Source organism: Ursus americanus, chromosome 4 (assembly GCF_024610735.1).
Source record: "Ursus americanus isolate L20-20 chromosome 4, mUrsAme1.1.p, whole genome shotgun sequence".
Lineage (NCBI taxonomy): Eukaryota > Metazoa > Chordata > Mammalia > Carnivora > Ursidae > Ursus > Ursus americanus.
This window is the reverse complement of record NC_142130.1, coordinates 52,364,238-52,383,968: the sequence shown is the minus strand read 5'-3', so window position 1 is coordinate 52,383,968 and position 19,731 is coordinate 52,364,238. Positions and strand designations below refer to the sequence as shown.

The following is a 19,731-nucleotide window of genomic DNA, read 5'->3' as shown; positions in this document are numbered from 1 at the left end:
TATTCCATTTCATGAAAAATGCTGTTCTTGATCCACTAAACTAACATCTAATACAATATTTATTTTAAAAGATTCTTCTAATCTAAACCTATGATTTTCAACAGGGTCTGTGGGGTGTAGCATCCTCTTAAGAGTATCAGTAAAACTCTCAAGAGGTATACAGATAATTGGAAAACAAAGCTGTTTTTGTTGTTCAGTGAAGATTTGTGTTTGGTGAAAAGGATTATTTTATTTAGATTTTCAAATATCCCAAAAATGAGATTATTTTATGTTTCAAAAAATTTCTATTCTTCTCATATATATTCTATCTTTTTTTTTTTTTTTGGATTCATCCAGTGAATGGACCGAACTAAACATTCATTGAAATTCATTTGGCAATTAATTACGTATTGCTGGGTGACATCTTATGTGTCAGTCTTGGGGTCGGAGACATTTTTGTCATGATGAGCCTCAGTTTTCAAACTGGTCTTGAAGGAATATTTACCACAATAGTGTGAAATATACTCTCCTGAAAAAGTAGGATCTCCATGTCTTAAGGATTTATGTTTAATTTTGCCAAAGGCTCCAATTTACTAGTTATGATACATTATCTGTAATCTCATCCATAATAATATGTCTTTCTGCTTACCTCCTCCTTTCGGTTCACCTGCTTCCCTCTCGCTTATTGACTGAGATCCACGTAAGGACCTTACCTACTGTGGCCTGCAGTCATCTCCATAACTTACCTAGTGCTTCAGATCCCCGAGACTATTTTGATTGATGAGACAGAAGCTGAAATGCTGTAACTAGAGTTATATCTTATATTCCTAGCACTGGCTATTGCAAGAGCTACGGTTTTGTTAGAATTATGTTCATCTCATCAAAAACACAAAAGCTCATAAGCTCTTTTCTTCGGAAGTAATAACTATCTTCTCCTTCAAAGCTCTTCATTATCCAATGTCTTGACATCATTGACTTTGATCCTATAAATAAGTTAGGCTGATTTCTGCTTCTTTCCTATAATGCTACTAGAAAAAGGATGAAATATTTTTCAAATGTTCTTTAACCTATTTATAATCATTTAGTCACTTAGATTGTGCAGGTCCTTATTTTATAGATAATAAGAGAGTCCAAGAGAGTCAAAGTGGGTTATTTAAGTTACCATAGTTAGAATAAGTTAGCTGTAGGTCACATGGTTTTGAGTTTTTATTATGATAAATGTAAAATATATAAGAGATCAGAATAATAGCATCAGCTTTAATGTTTTGCCATAGTTCCTACATCCACACACACACTTTTTTTTTTTTTTTTTGCTAAGTCATTTTAAAACAGATATACAGCTGCTACTTGGAAATCAGGATTAATGCTCAATTCTTACCTTTTAATAAGTGATTTTCAGAGTAAGGATTTAATATACTGATGACCTCCAGTGATCTGTGAGTGATCTTTTTAATTCATAAAATAGAAGCAATTAATACGGAGCTAACCGAAATGTTTACATATGAGGATTTAAATTTTAGAGTCTCCCTGATTTCAACATTGATTCTTAACTAAAGCTTTTGTGTATACATGCTATTTGATCTGATTGGCTAAAACTTTTGTGGATCTGACTTTATCATGGCCAGAAGTATTGTATTTTGTGTATGTAATTTTGTTGTTATCAAACATCTAGCTTAGAGATATTAGAAATTATTACTTCAGGAGCTGCTTTTAGTTACATTCTTTTGTATTATCTGTAACAAGCATGCATTACCTGGGAAAACCATTTAGCCACTTGGCATCAATTCCCACATCTAAAAAACAAAGGCAGCTCTGTTGCTTCAATGTACTCCTCCAAGTGATGTCATGAAGGTTAATATTACATTCCTCCAAACAGCTCAACAAATAATAAAAAATATGAACATTACTGAGAACCGGGTTGAAAATGTATTTGAGGCAGAACAAAGTGCTATTATAAATTACCAGCAGCCTATTTTATTTTGTGATTATTGTTTCCTGAAAGCCTTGAGACCTTTGAGAAACAAAAATGTAGATGCAAGGAGAAATAAATAAAAGTATAAAACCAATAGCAACTTATTTATTTTTTAACATAATTTTAATTTACCAGAAGAAGCACAGAGCTGTCCAAAAATGGAAGGGTTAATGCTTTCCTTGAACACAATTGAAATTCATCTGTGAGGCCCCTGCTGATTTTTATTTCTTATAAAATGACAAGAGATAGACATGAGCTGCAACATTTGACGCCTCCCCTGTTGTTGTGGAAAGGCCAGGAAGGCAGTGGAGCTCGAACACCTCCTGATGTTGTAAGCCTACATTCTGATAAGGGAGGTGATTTTTAGAAAGAAGGTCTTGAGGAATTATTACAATTTTCTCCTCCAGTTCTTAAAACATCATGGTTTCATTGGCTCTTGATCGGTGGAAGTCATCTTAGTCACCTTCTAGTCAAACACTTCACTGCCCACCTGAGGTAACTGAGAGGAAGGCTCGTTATGTGACTTCCCCAACACCATACAGACAATCAGCGATGGAATGAGAACCAGAGCCCAAGACATCATTGTATCTAATCAGAAGTATGCTAGTGTATGCTACAAATGTGTTGCATTATATGAATCGATAGGCAACGTGGAAGCAAAAATATCTCTGTGAGCCTCTAGAAGGAGGTTGTGGGTAGGCCCAGCCTATAATTTATGATGGTAAAACAATTTTTTTCCTAAAAAATCTTTTATGATCCCAAGGTCATAGGGATATTCTTCTAAATTAACTTCTAGAAGTTTTAATGTTGTTGATGTAGTTACGGTAAAGCTGAAGTGTTTCCCTTCTGATTGAAAACTTTTTGAGGACAGAAACATATATCCAGAAATGTGTATTCTGTGCACTTAGTGAAGTCACATCAAACTGGAATTCATCATCAACACATATCACTACGTAATCGTGGGGAAGAAAAGAAAAATGCAATTAATTTAAATAGTATTTTCAATCTTCCTGTTATTCCAGTCAATGAATTGATTTATGACTGTGTAAATGTGAGATAGGCTACATCAAACTGGTACCCTTCAGTCGACCTTAGTTCCCCTGTAATTATCTGAGTGTGAGCATCTCCGTATGTGGTTTCAAGATGTGAATTCTATGTCCAACGTGGCTTCTAAAGCAACAGAACTACTTATTCTGTGTTTACTGTGAGCTTTGTTTTTTCCTGATGCTCTATGTTGAATAACTGAAAATATATTTTGAGGTGTTAAAAGATTAACATCCAATCAGAGTTACAAATGACCAAACCTAGCTATTCTTAAGGATTTTAAGTTCAAATTATGGCTTTTTACCTGTAAATCCTAGTAGACTTTATCATTTTTAACAAGTCTTTGAGTAATATTGTATTTTATATGCAAAAGCAGTTAATTGACATACTAAAAAGGAAATAAGATATTAAATTATTATCAGAAGAAGTTTAGTATGTTTGTAGGAGTTAAATTATCTGCTATAAAAAAACTTAAGTATTCAACTAAATGTGTTCAATTTTATGTTTTCTTAAATATCTCAATAATATATATAATCTTGGAAGCATGTCAATTTTACATAAAAAGTCTAAATTATTTTTTTCTTTTCTTTTTTCTTCTTTTTTCTTTTCTTTTCTTCTTTAGCAGCAACGTCTGCAAGAGCCAAACTGTGGAAAAAGTCTAAATTATTTACTCAGTTATACATCTTAAATCAGAATAAAAGAAGTAATCTTAAATAGGTCACACATTAATTACAAAGAATATCAATATGCTTCAGTTCTTTTAACACAAAGAAATGATTCCCTAATTTTTGATCATCTTAAATACTTCTATGCCTACATATTCCTGGATTTAGAAAGCAATTATCTTCTAAGCTAACAACAGTTGTTTATTAGTCAGAGGTTTTGACTGGGACGATGGATAGATTCTCATTTGTAACCACCATAGAACATAGCCTTATTTATTTTCTATACAAGGACTTGATAAATTAGAAAAGAGATTGGTTCATTGTTGTTATAGCTCATATAACTCACCCAGCCCATATAACCCACATTTCTAACATTCTCTAGGTTCATGTTACCCATTACCCAATTTTTCTCTCTGAAACTCCAATGATACAGTTTTAATATTTGATTACATTTTGCATTTATTGACTCTTTAAGATATTTGAATGAATTTGTCCAGCTTTAATATTTCTGATTTTTACAGAATCTTGTATTTTCTCACATTATTTTGGTCTGGTAGGACAACAGCGTTCTTATGGATATAAAATGATATCAGAGCAGTGGGATTTCTATATTACAAGAGTCTTAAAGGAATGTAACAACCCAAATACAATACATAAAGCTTTGCATTTAGTTATGTTATCTCTTTGGTCTCTTTCTTTGGATCCTGGCCTGGGGAAAGAACAGTTGTAAAATACATTTTTAGTGAATTGGGGAAATCTGAATATGGAATTGATATTAGATGTTATTATGTATTAGTTGTAATTTTATTGAGTTTAGTAATGGTATTTTGGTTATGTGAAAAAGGTCCTTTTTTTCCCTTAAGAAATGTGTGTTGAAATATTAAGAACCAAATTGTCTAAAACTTAATACCAAATGATGCAACAATCACCATTACCACAACAATAGATTGGTGGACCAATAAGGAAAATAAACCAAAAATAAAGGAAAAATAACATCTACTATGTAATATATTACTTTACACTGGCTATCTCCCTTTCGAGTCCATAAACTCTGAGAGTAAGGACCATGTTTGTTTTGGTCACCACTGGATCCCCAATGCCCTGAGTCTGAAACTTAGAAACTGCTCAATAAAATATTTGTGGAAAGAATAAGTAAAATAAATGAATTAATTAACAGAGGAATTTCAAATAGTAGGGCTACTAATAAAGGTGCTCTTTTATTCTTGGGCAGGAGTTGACTAGGGGATGAAGTTATCTTTCCATTATCATCATTGGTACCCATGCAAATACTTTCGGTTTTTTGGAGGAATGTTGATATTCAGGCAGAATATGTCAGCACGGTGTCTCTTCTGATTGGCTGGTTCTTGTGTATGACTTTTCATAAATATTTTGTATATTATCTCTATTAAGAAAGAAACATTTTCATTTGGAAATAATCATACCAATTGCCAGTTATTTAGTTAATTACAAGGAAATGGGCATTTAAAATAAATAGATAAATTATCATTTTATTATTAATTTGCTATCATTGTACTTCATGAAAAGTGAGAGGAAGTTAATATACTAACATATCTTCCAAGCTCCTTCGGTGGAATAAAACGTACACATATCTTGAAAATGAAACTGGTAAATTATTTAAAAAAGGCTTTTAGAGTGACCTAGTTCAATCTGTCAGTACCCCCTAAACTAAGGTGTTAGAATAAATGTTTAAGCTAAACACTGTAGATCATTTAAATTCTATAGATTACTCAAGAAAACCCTCAATAGAAAGACAAATGAGAAAAGTGGGCAAAGGGAAATAAATGAACACTCTGTGTCAGAGAAAATTGGAGTGGGTTTTTCTCTTAGGAACAGAGAGCATTCATATTTTCTCAGGGTATACATCCGCATCTTTAGTCATAAAATTTCTGAATATCTTCTTGATGGCTAAACATATTTCCTTCTTTGTTTGAGGCGTTATTCTGAAAGTACACGGTACATTTTATTCTTTGTTCAGCAAGACAAGGACACTCTATGTTAAAAAATGTATATGTACGTAATAATGGATATTTCTGATGAAAGTTTTATTTTTTCACTTTCTTTTTAATATATATGTTGCCTTTAATGTCCAAGTGAAACATGGAAATAAAGAGTACAGAGTTTCAATCTAGACATCTCATCAGAAAACATGGTTCTTCCTTAAACAGTCATGGTTTCCAGCACTTTAAAACTTATGATTGTGGAAGGTGAACTAATAAATCCCTTTTTCCAGAGGCAAGAGCGTGTATGTAACACTTTGAGACTTCACAGAGCAGGGCAGTTGCCTACCTGTACAAATTCAGTGCCCTTTTGCCCCAGCTCTTCCCTGGGTCTTGTTGGTTGCTTCAAAGGTCTTTATTCCTTTAACCTAAACTTTAGTCTCTGCTAAAATACACGTATTTCTTCTCCTCCCCTTTCCTGGGAACTCTTTAAACTATTTCCAGTCATTTAAAGTATAATGAACTGTTTCTGATCTTTTCTGAGGCGCTGGCTTGTGTGGGTGATACAGAAGCACCGGGAATGTTGTTATGCGCCCTGTAGAAGCCAGCTCCTGTGCAGAGCAGGTGGCCAATAAATTCGGAGGAGGGCTGATGATGAGAGAAGTAGGGCAATCCCTGATGCTGAAGGCCCATTTCGTTCTTTTTAAATCTATGATAAAACAATCAGCTTTAGTTTCGTGAAAAAATGCGTAAATCTTAGCATGATGATTAAACATTTGAAGAGATGATGATTGAACTTTCTATTTTTCTTCCCACCTAGAAGTATCATATAGATGGTCTATATGAAGGCAATAACATTAAGGAAGTAAGAACCTGATAAATGGTTGAGTCCATTTGTTTCTGTAAAAGTTACTTCTTGAGAGTAGATAAAAGCACTTTGACCATGTTCACTTTTTCTCAGGTCACGGGGTGCTATTTAATAAATTACTTTTCTCAGGCACTAAGGGACACCTTTATTCATTTGAAAAGGTTAATGCAGTTGTTCAACATGTCCAAGTTTTTCTCAGAGAGTAATTTATGCACTGAAAGTCTGTTTTATTTGGGAAATGCCTACATAATGTTAAAAAAAAAAGTGAAGTACAAATTAAAAAGAGGTAGATCTGGCAGTTCATAACTAAAGTAGTCTTTTCACTTATATGTATTGTTTAGACATCTCTGACCACTCCATTTAAAATTTTAATACTCAGATCCTTCCATCCCAGAACCTCCTATCATTCTTTTTGCTCTGTTTTTCTCCATAGTTCTTATCACAAATATACTCTGTATTTTACTTACGGATTTTGTTTTCTTCTGACTTCCCTTATTAGAATGTAAGCTCTAGGCAGACATAAATTTCAGCAGCCCCCCTCCCTGAACAGTACCAGGCCTATGTAAACATTCAACAATACTTCATAACTGAGTGCAGGAATAAATCTCTCTTGATCAAATTTACTAAGTGCCGTTTTTCCTTTTGAGTCGTATAGGATTGTTTTCTAGAAGGAAATGCCATGCAACAGTTGAGGGTAGTTTCTGGAGTCATTGCGCCTCGAATCTTGATTTTAATACTGGTTATCTGTTTAACCTTGGGCAAGTTACTTGACATTTCTGTGCTTTAGTTTTCTATCACTAGAATAAGACAAATAAATTACCTATCTCATGGTTAGATAACATGTATAAAGTGCTTAAAAAAACCATTGTGGTACACGATCAGTCCTTAAAACTCACTAGTATTATCATTAAGCCAATCTGCGAAAAGAATAATATCCTTTAGGGCACTCACTGCCTAAGTGAAATAGTCATGACAGTTATGTAGATATTAAAAATATTTTGCCTTAATCATCAGAATTGTTTAGTTCAAGGCATATGTTAAGCATACATTATTAATATAATTTACTTTCTGAAAATTATTAGAACATTAACTGTATTTATTTGACAAACTCCAGCTAAGTCAAACAGAGTAGCGTAATAATTCCAAAGGTCAAGGCTGGGTTTTGAATTCTACTCTGTCATTTACTAGATTTGTGACCCTGAGCAAGTCACTGAAAAACTTTAGACTTCATTTTCCACATCTGTAACATGGGTAAAAAATAAATCTATGTTAGTAGTTGAATATTAAATACAGCACAGTACCTGGCACATAGCAGATCACAGTAGAGGGAAGGTAAAAAAAAAGACAATCGAATGTGCAAGATTAGTTAACAGTGTTTATGACAGAACCATATCAATTTACATAAACTAGAGTGAGAGTTGAAAATGAAATAACATTTTTCTGACTCGTTCAATCTTAAGCAAATAAGTTCGAATTCATATTTTAGAAGAAGTAACCATTTTAAAAAGAAAATTTAATATGAGAAACATGGACATATTTGACAGCAAATCACTTAGCCCATGATTTCCTTTGTATTGCTACATATAAAACACAGAGGCTTTTAGCACCAGTTTAGGATGTGAGTATCTTTTTAAAATGAATGCTTCTAAATTCCTTAAAATTCAGTGTTGTGCATATAATTCTCCTCTCCCTCCTTTATCCCATCAATTTAAATTTATGAAGATATTAAGCTAAGAAACACGTGCGAAAACTTGTGCACAGTTATCTCCAAGGTTTTTGTTATCTAAGAACTTGTTATTAATGTTTTGGATTATTGGCTGTGTTAGGCAGTCCTGCACACCCTTGTTAGCACTAAAGTCGGGGCATTGGTTGCTGCACTTAGTTATGGTAGAGAAGCCTTTGCTCAAGCAGAGTTTGCTGGAGCCAAGATGGGACAGCAAGCCCCACATGTCACACCAGAGTGGGCGAATGGAAATCAGGTTCTACTTTGTGATGTAAAGCTCGAATAAGCTTTTTTTGGCCAGAACAGGACTGGAGTACACATGTCTAGAATTATACCTGCCTAGGAACTAGGGAGCCTGAGCAAACAAGACTTTATGCATTAGTGAATGTAAAGAGCCTGAAAATAGTCCCAAACCCCAGGCAACCCCATTTCAGAACTTTAGGAGCTGTGGCAAGACAGCATGTCTAAGCTTGCCTCTGTAAGTTGATGTTCAGGGTCTCTGTGTGCAGGGGAAATGAGGAGATGGGATTGAGGGTGGGAAGTTTACATGTTAATAGTTCATCATTTTGTTTTAACTTGCAGGTGAACTATAAGAACCTCCCAAAGTCCAGATCAGTACAAATGCCATTATAAATCTAATAATGTCATTCAACTACTCAGAGCTGTTACTAGCCCATGGGACACTTTGTGTTGAGCAATCCAGCTTCAGAGCATGTGGCTTCTCCAAAGAACCACAGGCCCTGTCACTATCCCTTTTTATTGAATGTACTTGTGAAAGTGTCACTTGCATATCCACACGTGGTGACCCTGAAACTGATATTTCAGTGCCTTCCGTATGTCCACACTATGCTATGTTCTTTTTTCCCCCTTGTTTTTTTATTTTTATTTTTGTATTATGTTCAATTAGCCAACATATAGTACATCATTAGTTTTTAACGTAGTGTTCAATAATTCATTAGTTGCATATAACACCCAGTACTCATCATACCATGTGCCCTCCTTAATGCCCATCACCCGGTCACCCCATCCCCCACCCTCTCGCTTCTGTAACCCTCAGTTTGGTTCCCAGAGTCCATAGTCTCTCATAGTCTGTCTCCCTCTCTGATTTCTTCCCATTCAGTTTTCCCTCCCTTCCCCTGTGGTCCTCTGCACTATTTCTTATATTCCACATATGAGTGAAACCATGCGATAATTGTCTTTCTCTGCTTGACTTATTTCACTTAGCATAATCCCCTCCAGTTCCATCCATGTTGATGCAAATGGTGGGTATTCATCCTTTCTGATGGCTGAGTACTATTCCATTGTATATATGGACCATATCTTCTTTATCCATTCATCTGTCAAAGGGCATCTCAGCTCCTTCCGCAGTTTGGCTATTGTGGACATTGCTGCTATGAACATTGGGGTGCATGTGCTATGTTCTTTATGCACTTATAGTTTCTAGTCTTGTGACCATCATCCGGATTTTCAAATGTCAAATCTAGAGAATGACTGGGGGAGGGTTGGCCATATCTGGTGATATCAAAATCAGTGTATATTCTGTTGAAGCAATCTTCCTTATACCTCTCTCTTCATCAGAAAATATTTCTGAAGAGTTTTAATCTTCACAACAGTACTGTGAGTCCTGTTCAAAGTGTGAGGGAGAGAGGCATGCCACTTTTGGGCAACCTCAACTCTGATCTAAAGTTGCAAAGCTGAGAGTTGGCCGCCACTATTGGTAGGCTGTTTCAAATAGCATGAGTTTCTCATCCATTTTTGGGAAACATAGATGTGTCCAGTTTAGTCTCTAGTAGTAATTCTCAGTTTTCACAATTAGGGCCTTTTCTCCATTTAAAAAAATAATTTTCTCCCTCATAATGCCCATATTATAAAATATATCTTCTAAGCAGATTGCACATAAGAATTTGTTTATCCATTTCAGATGAAAAGATCTGTTAAAAATCTGTTAATTCATAGGGTGCCTGGTGACTCAGTTGGTTAAGGGTTGGACTCTTGATTTTGTCTCAGGTCATGATCTCGGGGTCGTGAGATCAAGCCCTGTGTTGGGCTCTGTGCTGGGCATGAAACCTGCTTAAGATTCTCTCCTTCTCTCTGCCCCTCTCCCTGCTTGTACTCTTTCTCGAAAAAAGGAAAAAAAAGATATATTAATTCATAAATTTAAAGAAAAACAACTGATGGTAAATAGCAACCAAAATAATACTCAATTAATTTAATAACAGGTGATATTTAGGTAGTGTGAGCAGCAAACGTTACTAGAAAGACCTGGAGTTGAAATCTGGTTTCTCCACGTGTTTTCCATGCCACTTAAACTTCCTGAGACTTATTTGTCTCTCTCTGTACATGGAGTAATAACTGCAATCTCCTCCAGTTATTATAAGGAATGTGAATGAGAGACAATAGGCAAATGATCTGGCTCACAGTGCTGCCTTGGTGCAAATTGTCCACTCGGTAAGAGTTATATTTCTCCTGTGAAAGAATATAAAAGCTAGAGAGTGTTTCAGAATAAAAATCACTCATCAGTGAAAATTCCTGACTCTGTGAATCCCAAGGGGAGGAACATTTCTAGATTAGAAGACAACAGTGTGAGTCTAGAGTCTCCAGTGCCTTGTGGGAATCAATGGGATCCATCATGATAAGGGCATGACAGGGTGTATACAGTTAGTGTGGGGTGGGATGTACTGCTCAAAACAAGCTACTCTCTTTCCTACCAGTATCCCAAAGACTCCAAAGGAGCAGGTTTCTTGTCTATTTGAAGCGCCTTGAGGAGCTAGACGATGACACCGTAGATGTGGCCAAGAGAGCCCAGGGTCTGGATCAGCCACTTGGGTGAACTTTTAGTTCACCAAATGTCCTAGGGAATCACAAGTAACCAGACATATGGCTGTTCTCCCGAAAGTCATGAGGTTGGTGCCTGAATAGCATGTTATAATGCTGAAGGAAGGAAACTCCTGTTGAATTAATATTTTTTCAGTCTATTTTTGAGAGTAAACTCATGCCTTCCTTTCCCACATCCTTACCAAAGTGACTTTGTTCACCATAAACTTGTTATACTAAAATGATGGTTCAAAAGCAAGATGTATTTCCTTCCTTTTGCTAAAGACTTGATTAATCATCTAAGGGCAGATCTTTAAGGGCAGCTAAAATACCAGCCCCCCAAACCCCAAGCTTTTAAAATGCACTAAAGTATTTGAGTAAACCATTTACAATTTTATGTTCTTTTTGCTTTTTACACACAGACCAAAACCACCAACCCAAAGGATTTTTTTTTTTCAATGCACAAACTGCTCTGAGAGTTTGGAAGGTGTTTTAACTTTATCTGGCCAAAAAAAAGGGCATCTAGAGAGGAAAAAAAACCTGTTAAACACCAGACTGGTGTTTAATTTTCAAAGCCAATTTGTATTTATTTGTTCAACACAAAATGACAATTAAAAAATCACTTTCCATTCCTTTCTCCTAAGAATTCAAGGTGTTCATTTATCTGTATCATCAGTTCTATTTACCCACCAGTGAAAAGTCACTGGTGGAATCATGATGTCAATCCACACATAGTATTTTTCTATTCTTTTTGCTTTATCCCTATGTTTCCTGAAAAAACAAATGATACACAAACTACTGATTTTGAGAAGTAGCACTAGTCTAGAATTCCTTTGTTGAGGGGAAATTTTTCCTGACGTTATTTAGCTATTAATAGTATGGAGAATTCTTTGAGAATCAAATATCGAGTGTTAAATCCCTCTTAATTTACTTATATTGGTATTTTAAAGTGTAAAGTTGTCTCTACATTGGTTGGTTTGCTGATCTAATCTGTTAAATATTTGGTTTGAGTTCTTCTTATTTATAATAGATTTTCTTTTGCAAACTTTATGACCTGGATCTTAGTTCTTTCACTACAAAAGTCTGGATTTGTCACCCTTAGCAAACTGACACCAAAGAACAGAAGTAATTTTCAAATATTGTAACCAAAATTTCTGGCTCGCTGCTGATAATTATTTCTCATAATTCTTAGACTTTAAATGAGCTTTGCCTGCATGGATGCAGCCTGCCAACCTATCCAGCAGTGAGTTCAGATCAGCCTCAGTCTTTCCAGCAAGAAGGAGTGAAGGCTGGTGATGTACACATGAAAAGAACTCTTTCCTAGGTTTTGCAATGGAACGAATATGGTTGCTGTTGCTTCTAACAATTGGAGTACTTCTGGGGTCTGCTCAGTTTAATGGCTATAACTGTGATGCCAACCTCCACAGTAGATTTCCTGGTAAGTCTGAACCTAATCTCTTCTCTAATTGTATCTGCAAAGAGTGATTATGTTTAAATACATATGGAAAATGGAGGGAGGGGATATCCATCTACATTAAGTGGATATTAACAAATGGCAAATGACAAAAGACATTTTTCTGGAGTTGTAATTTATATCCACATTAACATACAAAGTGTTCATCATGGTTAATATTATTATAATGGCTGCTCACAAATGTGAAAAACATTGGTTATTGGGTGATAGAATCGGGAGAGGCTAATTTCATCAAAATTTGCCAAATTGATGCCCTTTTTTTCCTCATAAGTTAATTCAGACTTCCAAAACTGCCCTTATATGGTAATAGATTTACTTAGGAATAATACTTAAGAAAATGATTGTGAAATATTGTGCGTTACTGAAAAATATTATTTCAATGGTGTGTTGGTCATTACCAAAGTACACAGGCCAACTCGAGAATGCATGGTCCAGCAACCATCAATGTTGTAACAGATAGGAGATTTTTACGAGGTTGATGGACATGTCCTACAGGTTCCTACAATCTGCACTCAATGAGAAGTAATTCAATCTTTCATTTAAGGATTCATCATTTTATATCAGCTAAAGTTATAAAATCGCAGTTACACATTTACAAAATAAAGATTAGACAGTCTGAAGTCACTTTTCCAAGTTTGCCATGCAAATTGAAATACTTTCTGCCGTGTTTTACATTTTCCAATCCTGCCAGTACTCCTGTGTTTGGAGCATGCCAGAGAGAAAACACACTTGAGTAATCAGTAGGTAGTTATGTTGTTGATGTGGGATTTCTAATGCACCCCAAGAGAGGTAATCTGTATTGCTCCAGAATAAAGATCCAAGCATGTAGGAATGCATTCAGGAGCCCAGACCTGCTACACAAGTGCTTGGCAGGTTAAGTACGACCTGGAGGTCAGGATGGGGAATGTCTAAAGGTAAGTCTGGCAAGGTGTTCTAAGGCAGAGTTGTTAATGATTTTGAGTACCACAAAGGAGGGCTTTTAAAAAATATTTTTTGTTATGGAAAATTCAAATATATACAAAATTCAAATATATACAAATATATATTCAAATATATACAAAAGTAAAAAAGCATTCGTATTGATCATCCAGCTTCATCAATTATCAACACATAAATTTTGCTTTATCTCTCTCTTCTTAACACCCCCTCTCTGGACTAATTTAAAGTAAATTTATTATTCATGCTTCAGAATGTGTATCTGATGGAAAAGAACTTAAAATCTTTATACTTCATGTATATGTCTAATAAACTTAATGATAATTCCTTAATATATCATCTAATACTCAGCTAAGTTGCCTCTAAAACATCTACGTGGTACATTTGTTGACATGTGTCTTCAGTCACATGTTTTAATTTATAACAGTTTTCTGTCCCTCGCCTTTCTAAAATGTTAAGTGATGTGGTCATTTGTTTTGTGGAATTCTGCCTTTGGGTCTGGTTGACGCAGCTCTGGTGTGTCATTTAATATGTTCCTCTTTTCCCATACACCCTGTAAAGTAATTAGAGCTAGAGGTTTGAGTAAATTCAGGTTTGGTTATTTTGCCAAGAAGACTTTATGGGTTATTCGTGTGAACTATTTTGTCTTTATTTTGTAGGTAATGAAGAGCCATTGTGTCCTTTTAAACATATTCTTTTAAGGATCTGACCTGGTCACATCTTGTTTTAGAAAGCTAACATTGGGAAAAGTGAAAGATAGAATCAAGTTAGAAGAAACCAGAGGCAGAGAGAAATGTCATGAAGGAGTGTCAGTGGAAGCAGCAGGAGACAGCTCTTAAGAGATATTTTGGTGGTGGACTCAACAGAGCTTGAGAATTGGTTCAACTGGGGAGGTGAAAGAGAAGATGATGACCATGGCATAAACGATGTTTTGTACTCGGATAACCGGATGGTGATATTGCCAACTGATACCGAAAGTGTAGGGCACTTGCATGTTCTAGAAAGAAAGTTTGGGTTTGAAAATAATGAGTTTGAGGAGCTTCTAGAATTTATAATATAACGGCAGCCTCTATCCAGTAGTAGGAAAAAAATGGACCTGGGTCTGAGGAGAGAGATTGAAACCGAAGATAGCTGTGTAGGAGCTGAATCCTGTGCAGTGAGTGATGGGTGGGGAACAGGAAAATAAAAGGTAGGAAAATAGACTACTATTTTAGATAACGGTGGTGGTGAAGGAAAGAGGAGTAAACTGAGCCAGCAATTTAAATAAGAAGAGAGGATTTGGGATTAGAGACTAGAGACCATTTAGTATACACGAGTAAAGGGAAGTATTCAGAGCTTGGGAATAGCAATAAAGAAAGAATTGATGTGATGAGGAAAGAAAACATGGAGGAGAACAAAGGTACAGGTGGAGGAGTTAACCTCGGGAAACTGGTAGCTGTTTCTCTGATTTAGAAGAGAAGGAGAAATAAAAGACATGGGCAGAGAAGTTGAGGGATGCTCACTGGGGAGAGTCAAGGCCTGGAGGCCTGGCCGGGGTGGGGAGGATAGTCAAGCCTTTCCCTGTTACGGGTGGAAAAGAAAGCCAAAATGTAAAAAGATCGCTCAGCAGAGAGGATCTGCCTGATGTTGTACTTGCATACTTGAAAAGGTAAATAAAACATGTAAATGAGCCAGAAAGTGGCTAGGACAGGATAAGGAAGTATTTTTCATATGGGAAATTTAAAAATTATGTTAAAACACTCATTTATAATGGTGCCCACTGACCACCTGCATCAAAATCACCTGGCAGAGTTGTTAAAAGTGTTTTACCCCAAAACTGTTTACTCCACTGTTTTACCCCAAATACATAGTGTCCAAATCTCTGCTAGTGGTGCTGGGATTCTGTATTTTAAACCCTGCAGCTGAGTCTAATGCACATTTATGGTTACGAACAACTGCCGTAGTGTATACTATTATTTTCTTTAGTCCGTTATTCCAATTAAAAGCACAGTCGTGTGTTAGGGGAATAAAATTAAAAACAAAACCTTCTCACAATCCAGAAATGCTCTCCACGGGATAGCAGAGATGAAAACACTTATCACTGAGTAAGCATTAAGCCAGAATGTGAGGCTTATCATAAACAATCCATCAAGAGATTGCAAAGACAGAAAGAAATCTTAGTCTTTTATACAGCCAAGCAGATGCAACCCACTACATATGTTTTCAAGATAAACAATAACTAGTCCTCAAATAAGAGGACTTGACAGCACCATTTGTCACATATAGTTCATTCTAAATATACCTGATAATGGGGATGACCATCTGTGTTAGCATATTGGCTTTATCTAGAGGAAAAATAAACTATCTTTATAAAAGGAAGTGCTTTTGTAATTTGGAGCCACGCCCCCTCCGAAGTTAGGCTCTCACCCTCCCATAGAAACTGTGACACAGAGGGGCTATTTTCCTTGATGTTTACATTTCCAAGAGATGGTTCCCTGATCCTCAAGAAAAATGCCTGGGTCATAAAGCTGACAGCAGGCCTGTCTAGTCTTGAAAGGATTTATATACATTTCAAGGAGGGGAGAAAGTACTTAGAATTACTTCTAGAGTTTCTTCCTTTATTTTAAACAGGGAGAAGTAAACCTCTTATTTTAATTTGTATTTGTCCTTATACATGTTAGCACTTCTAATACTGTCCGGCTCAGACAACAAATATCCAGGTTTTCCAAATGTACACACACGTATACACACACACACATATTATTGCAATGTAAAATCTGTATTAAAAAAAACCTAAGATCCAGATAACTCATAAGTCCCAGAAGAGGCTTTAAGTTTATATGGGTATTATTTTTAAGCCCATTTTTGCAGGTCATTTGCAGAAGAAGACTGGAGTGAGCAAATAAAGCATAAAGGTTAATTGCTCACTCCCCTCTTGACTTGGGGCTTCTCTTCCACATCAGGATCACCCTTGATGTCATCAGGAGCTCCACAAGCTGCTCAGACACTAAGCAATGGGATAGAATGAGAATGAGTCTGGCAAAGGAGAGGGGCTATCTAAATGCAAACTAATGTTAATAATGATGAAAGTAATCATCTCACCCTATCTGACCTTCGCTGTTTCATGACATTAGAACTATTTTCTTTAATTTCCATGGCATTTATCCTTGGGCCAAGGGAACTGCCATGGTCTAATTCATTTTAAATTTAAAGGGACACCATTTAATTTTAAAGGTACTTAACTCTTGGCTCTCCAAGCTGATAGCCGGGAACAGACTTAACCCTATTGACATTATGGTAGTGCTCTTCCCAGAATAAAATCAAACCACAGTTGCCTTTTAGAGTACCATGGAATTATTTGGCCTAAATTAAATATATGGATAAATGCATTTGGTCTCTGTGACTGACAAATACCTTCTGGAGCTCTCTCCCTTTTTTGGAAGGTGATAGCATGTAAGGGTTAGCCTCTAAGATGTCTTTAATGATAAAGGCACAGTCAAGGAAAGATTAGGCTTATGGCACCAGAAACTCTTATAGTGAACTAACCACTCTCGGGAAACCGAATAGAAGTCAGTGTTACACAACTTGTCATTTTGTATTATATTTGAAATAGCACTAATAAGGAAGAAAACAATGGGTTCCAAGTATTGAGTGATACGCACATTACTAATTCTTTCTTGTATTCCTTATGACAAACCTATAAAATCTTTTAACACCATTTCACAATGGAGAGATTGAGGATTAGCATCTGTTTAATGTTGCAAAGCTAGAAATTGACAGAGATATAAAACTAAGACTCTTTCCATCAAACCAGGATGCCTTAAAGTGAATTTTTGAATACTAAGTTTAAAAAGAATCAAAATGGGAATTACCACATTAAACAATCTGAAAAATCACATAGTAGGCAAACTTGTTTAGCCTTTTAAGTCCTGCTTGACTAAGGAAATCTTTTTTCCAGTGATAGCTATTAATATTTCAGTAAACATCAGTGTTCCATGGGAAATGAAATGAAGAATCACCAATTTAATTGAATTTATGGGTGGGTCAAGCAAAATGAAGTTTCGAATCTTGTGTTAGGCTCTGCTTAACCATTGCATTATCCTGTGCCCAAAGTAAGAGTGGATAATGGAATAATTATTCAAGGGAACATGTTTTGGACTTTCTGTGGTAAGAAAGGCTAACTCTCCTGTCTTCCTGTGTAATAGTAGTGTTTTGGTGTCCAAGTTGTCCAGAGGATGCCTGCCTTCCGCTTTGAACCTGTGACTGCCATTACTACACCAGATGCAGCAGAAGAACTGATCCAGGAAGTGATTGCTGATCACTTCCTGATTAATCTAAGTGATAAAATGCAGTGGCAGGAAGAGTAATTAGTCAGAAGGTTCAGTGACTTAATAATTCAGAGTCCATACCCTTCTCTATTTCAATAAAGAAGTTCTTTATTGCACGAATTTTTCACTTCCTCTGCTTGTATAAGTAAAATCTATTTGCTTTTTCCTGCCTGAAAGAGATGACCAATCTCTTCTGGTTCCAAAGAATGTAGAGCAGCTCGTATGAATATAAGTCATCAAAATTTGCCTCAGACCGCATATGAATTTCCTGCAGCACTAGAAACAACAGCTTGTATTTGCTAATGAGAAACAGATGTGAAAAACCAAGGTGGCGAGAAACCTGTTCTGTGTAGAAAGGAAACTTGAATTCCTAATCCACCTTCAATTCTCCATCAGCTGCTGGTGTTTTGTGTGGATGAACTATCAAAATACCCCTTTAGGACTTCTTGCTCTTTTAGCACCAAAATCTCAATATTGTATAAAATCTTGTTGAGAGGAAAATCAACTTAAAAAAATGAGTTAAAACAATGAACATAGCATCTGTTCTCTAAGCAATTTTAAGTTTATATGGTGCCAAATATTTCTACTCTCATTTTACAGAGATAGAAATGGAAATGATATACAAGTTACTCATAATCTGCTAAAATGGCATAAATTAGTTTTGGCATGTCTATTGGAGTTCAGGAAGTAAATTCTTTCCAGGTGAGATTTCTATGGCACTACAAAGCAGTGTATCCTTCAGCATTATAAAGGCTCCTCCTATTATATTTAATAGGTTTTGGTTCACACTGTCAGTTTCAACGCAATGCTACTTTGAAGGGCATAGAGTCCAGCCCGTGAAGAGAGGTGTAGTCATAGTCACAGGATTACCCGCATCTCCATCCAGCCTGCACAGAGCCTCCATGGGCTCACAACAGTACCCATCCCCACCCCGTGTCTCCTTCGGTCTGGGGAGAGTGCCCAGAGCATACTTGTCATTTGAGGTACTCCTCCAGTTATTAAACTGCCGTGGTTTCTGCAATGGGGGAGAGGTGGGGGGGAGGAGAAGACCGATCCTATTCCCAGCTTTGTTTCACACACAGCCACCTAAGCACTAAGATTCTTTTGGATTCAGACTCACAAAGCTTTTAATGAGCCCTCTTTCACTGGCATTCAAAACCAGTTGGTTCCTGAGACTAGGAAAGGAGTCAGGATTCATCTCCATGATTCCTCCTCCTCCTCTCTCTCTCTCTCTCTCCCTCCTTCTCCCTTTCTCTCAACCTTTTTCATCCAAACTTCTTGTCAGCATGTATATCATACAAATAGGCATTTGGTGGGAGTGCTTAATCCTACCAGATAGAATCCACCCCAAGAGTTAGCTTCTGCCCCAAGTATATAGGTGTGACTAAGCAGTTCAACTAAGAGACTTGCACCATTGGCACCACCTGGGGGCTTGTGAGAAACACACAGATCAGCCCACCCCCCACCAAGATCTACTGAATCAGATTCTCTGGTAGGACATATGCACAGTAAAGCATAAGAAGAGATGGTTCGAGCATGGTGCTCGTGATGTCTTGCTAGCTTTGTGTTGTTACACAACTACACTGTGGGTGTCAACCCCAGGTGGTTGTCATGCACTTGCTTGCTATCGATGACAACAGGAATCAGCAAATCTATCACTGTTAAGGGAAAATAATTTAAAAAAATCATTAGTAACAAGGCAAGATAATTAGTTACCAAGACTAATGCATTTTAAAAGGTTAAATACCTAAACAAAAATAGAAAAAAATTTATTAATTTCATATTATTTAATGGGTTGAATTTTCTCAATTGGAAGTCAGAAAAAATGTGACATTAAAGATATTGATGTCTGACTAAAACTCTAAAAACAGGAATCATCTCAGGCACTTGGCAGAGCACAGATAGGAAATATGAGCTCTGGATGAACAGTCAAGATGACACTGTATTAATTGCACACATATTTTCTTTGTGAATCTTGGAACTTATTATTA

The 19,731-nt window shown here is 36.2% G+C and overlaps 1 protein-coding gene across 10 annotated transcripts in view; it reads left to right on the top strand.

Annotated features, from left to right (window-relative positions):
- Positions 1-19,731, top strand: part of ZPLD1 (zona pellucida like domain containing 1) — a 325,851-nt gene that overhangs the window by 271,804 nt on the left and 34,316 nt on the right. For 9 of the 10 annotated variants that reach the window (XM_087861649.1, XM_045785300.2, XM_045785290.2 and 6 more), the window contains one exon: positions 12,216-12,461. In XM_087861649.1, coding sequence (XP_087717775.1) covers positions 12,356-12,461 — 106 coding nt within the window. In that variant the 5' untranslated portion in view covers positions 12,216-12,355. The remainder of the gene's footprint in view (positions 1-12,215; positions 12,462-19,731) is intronic. The other variant, XM_087861652.1, reaches the window with a different exon arrangement.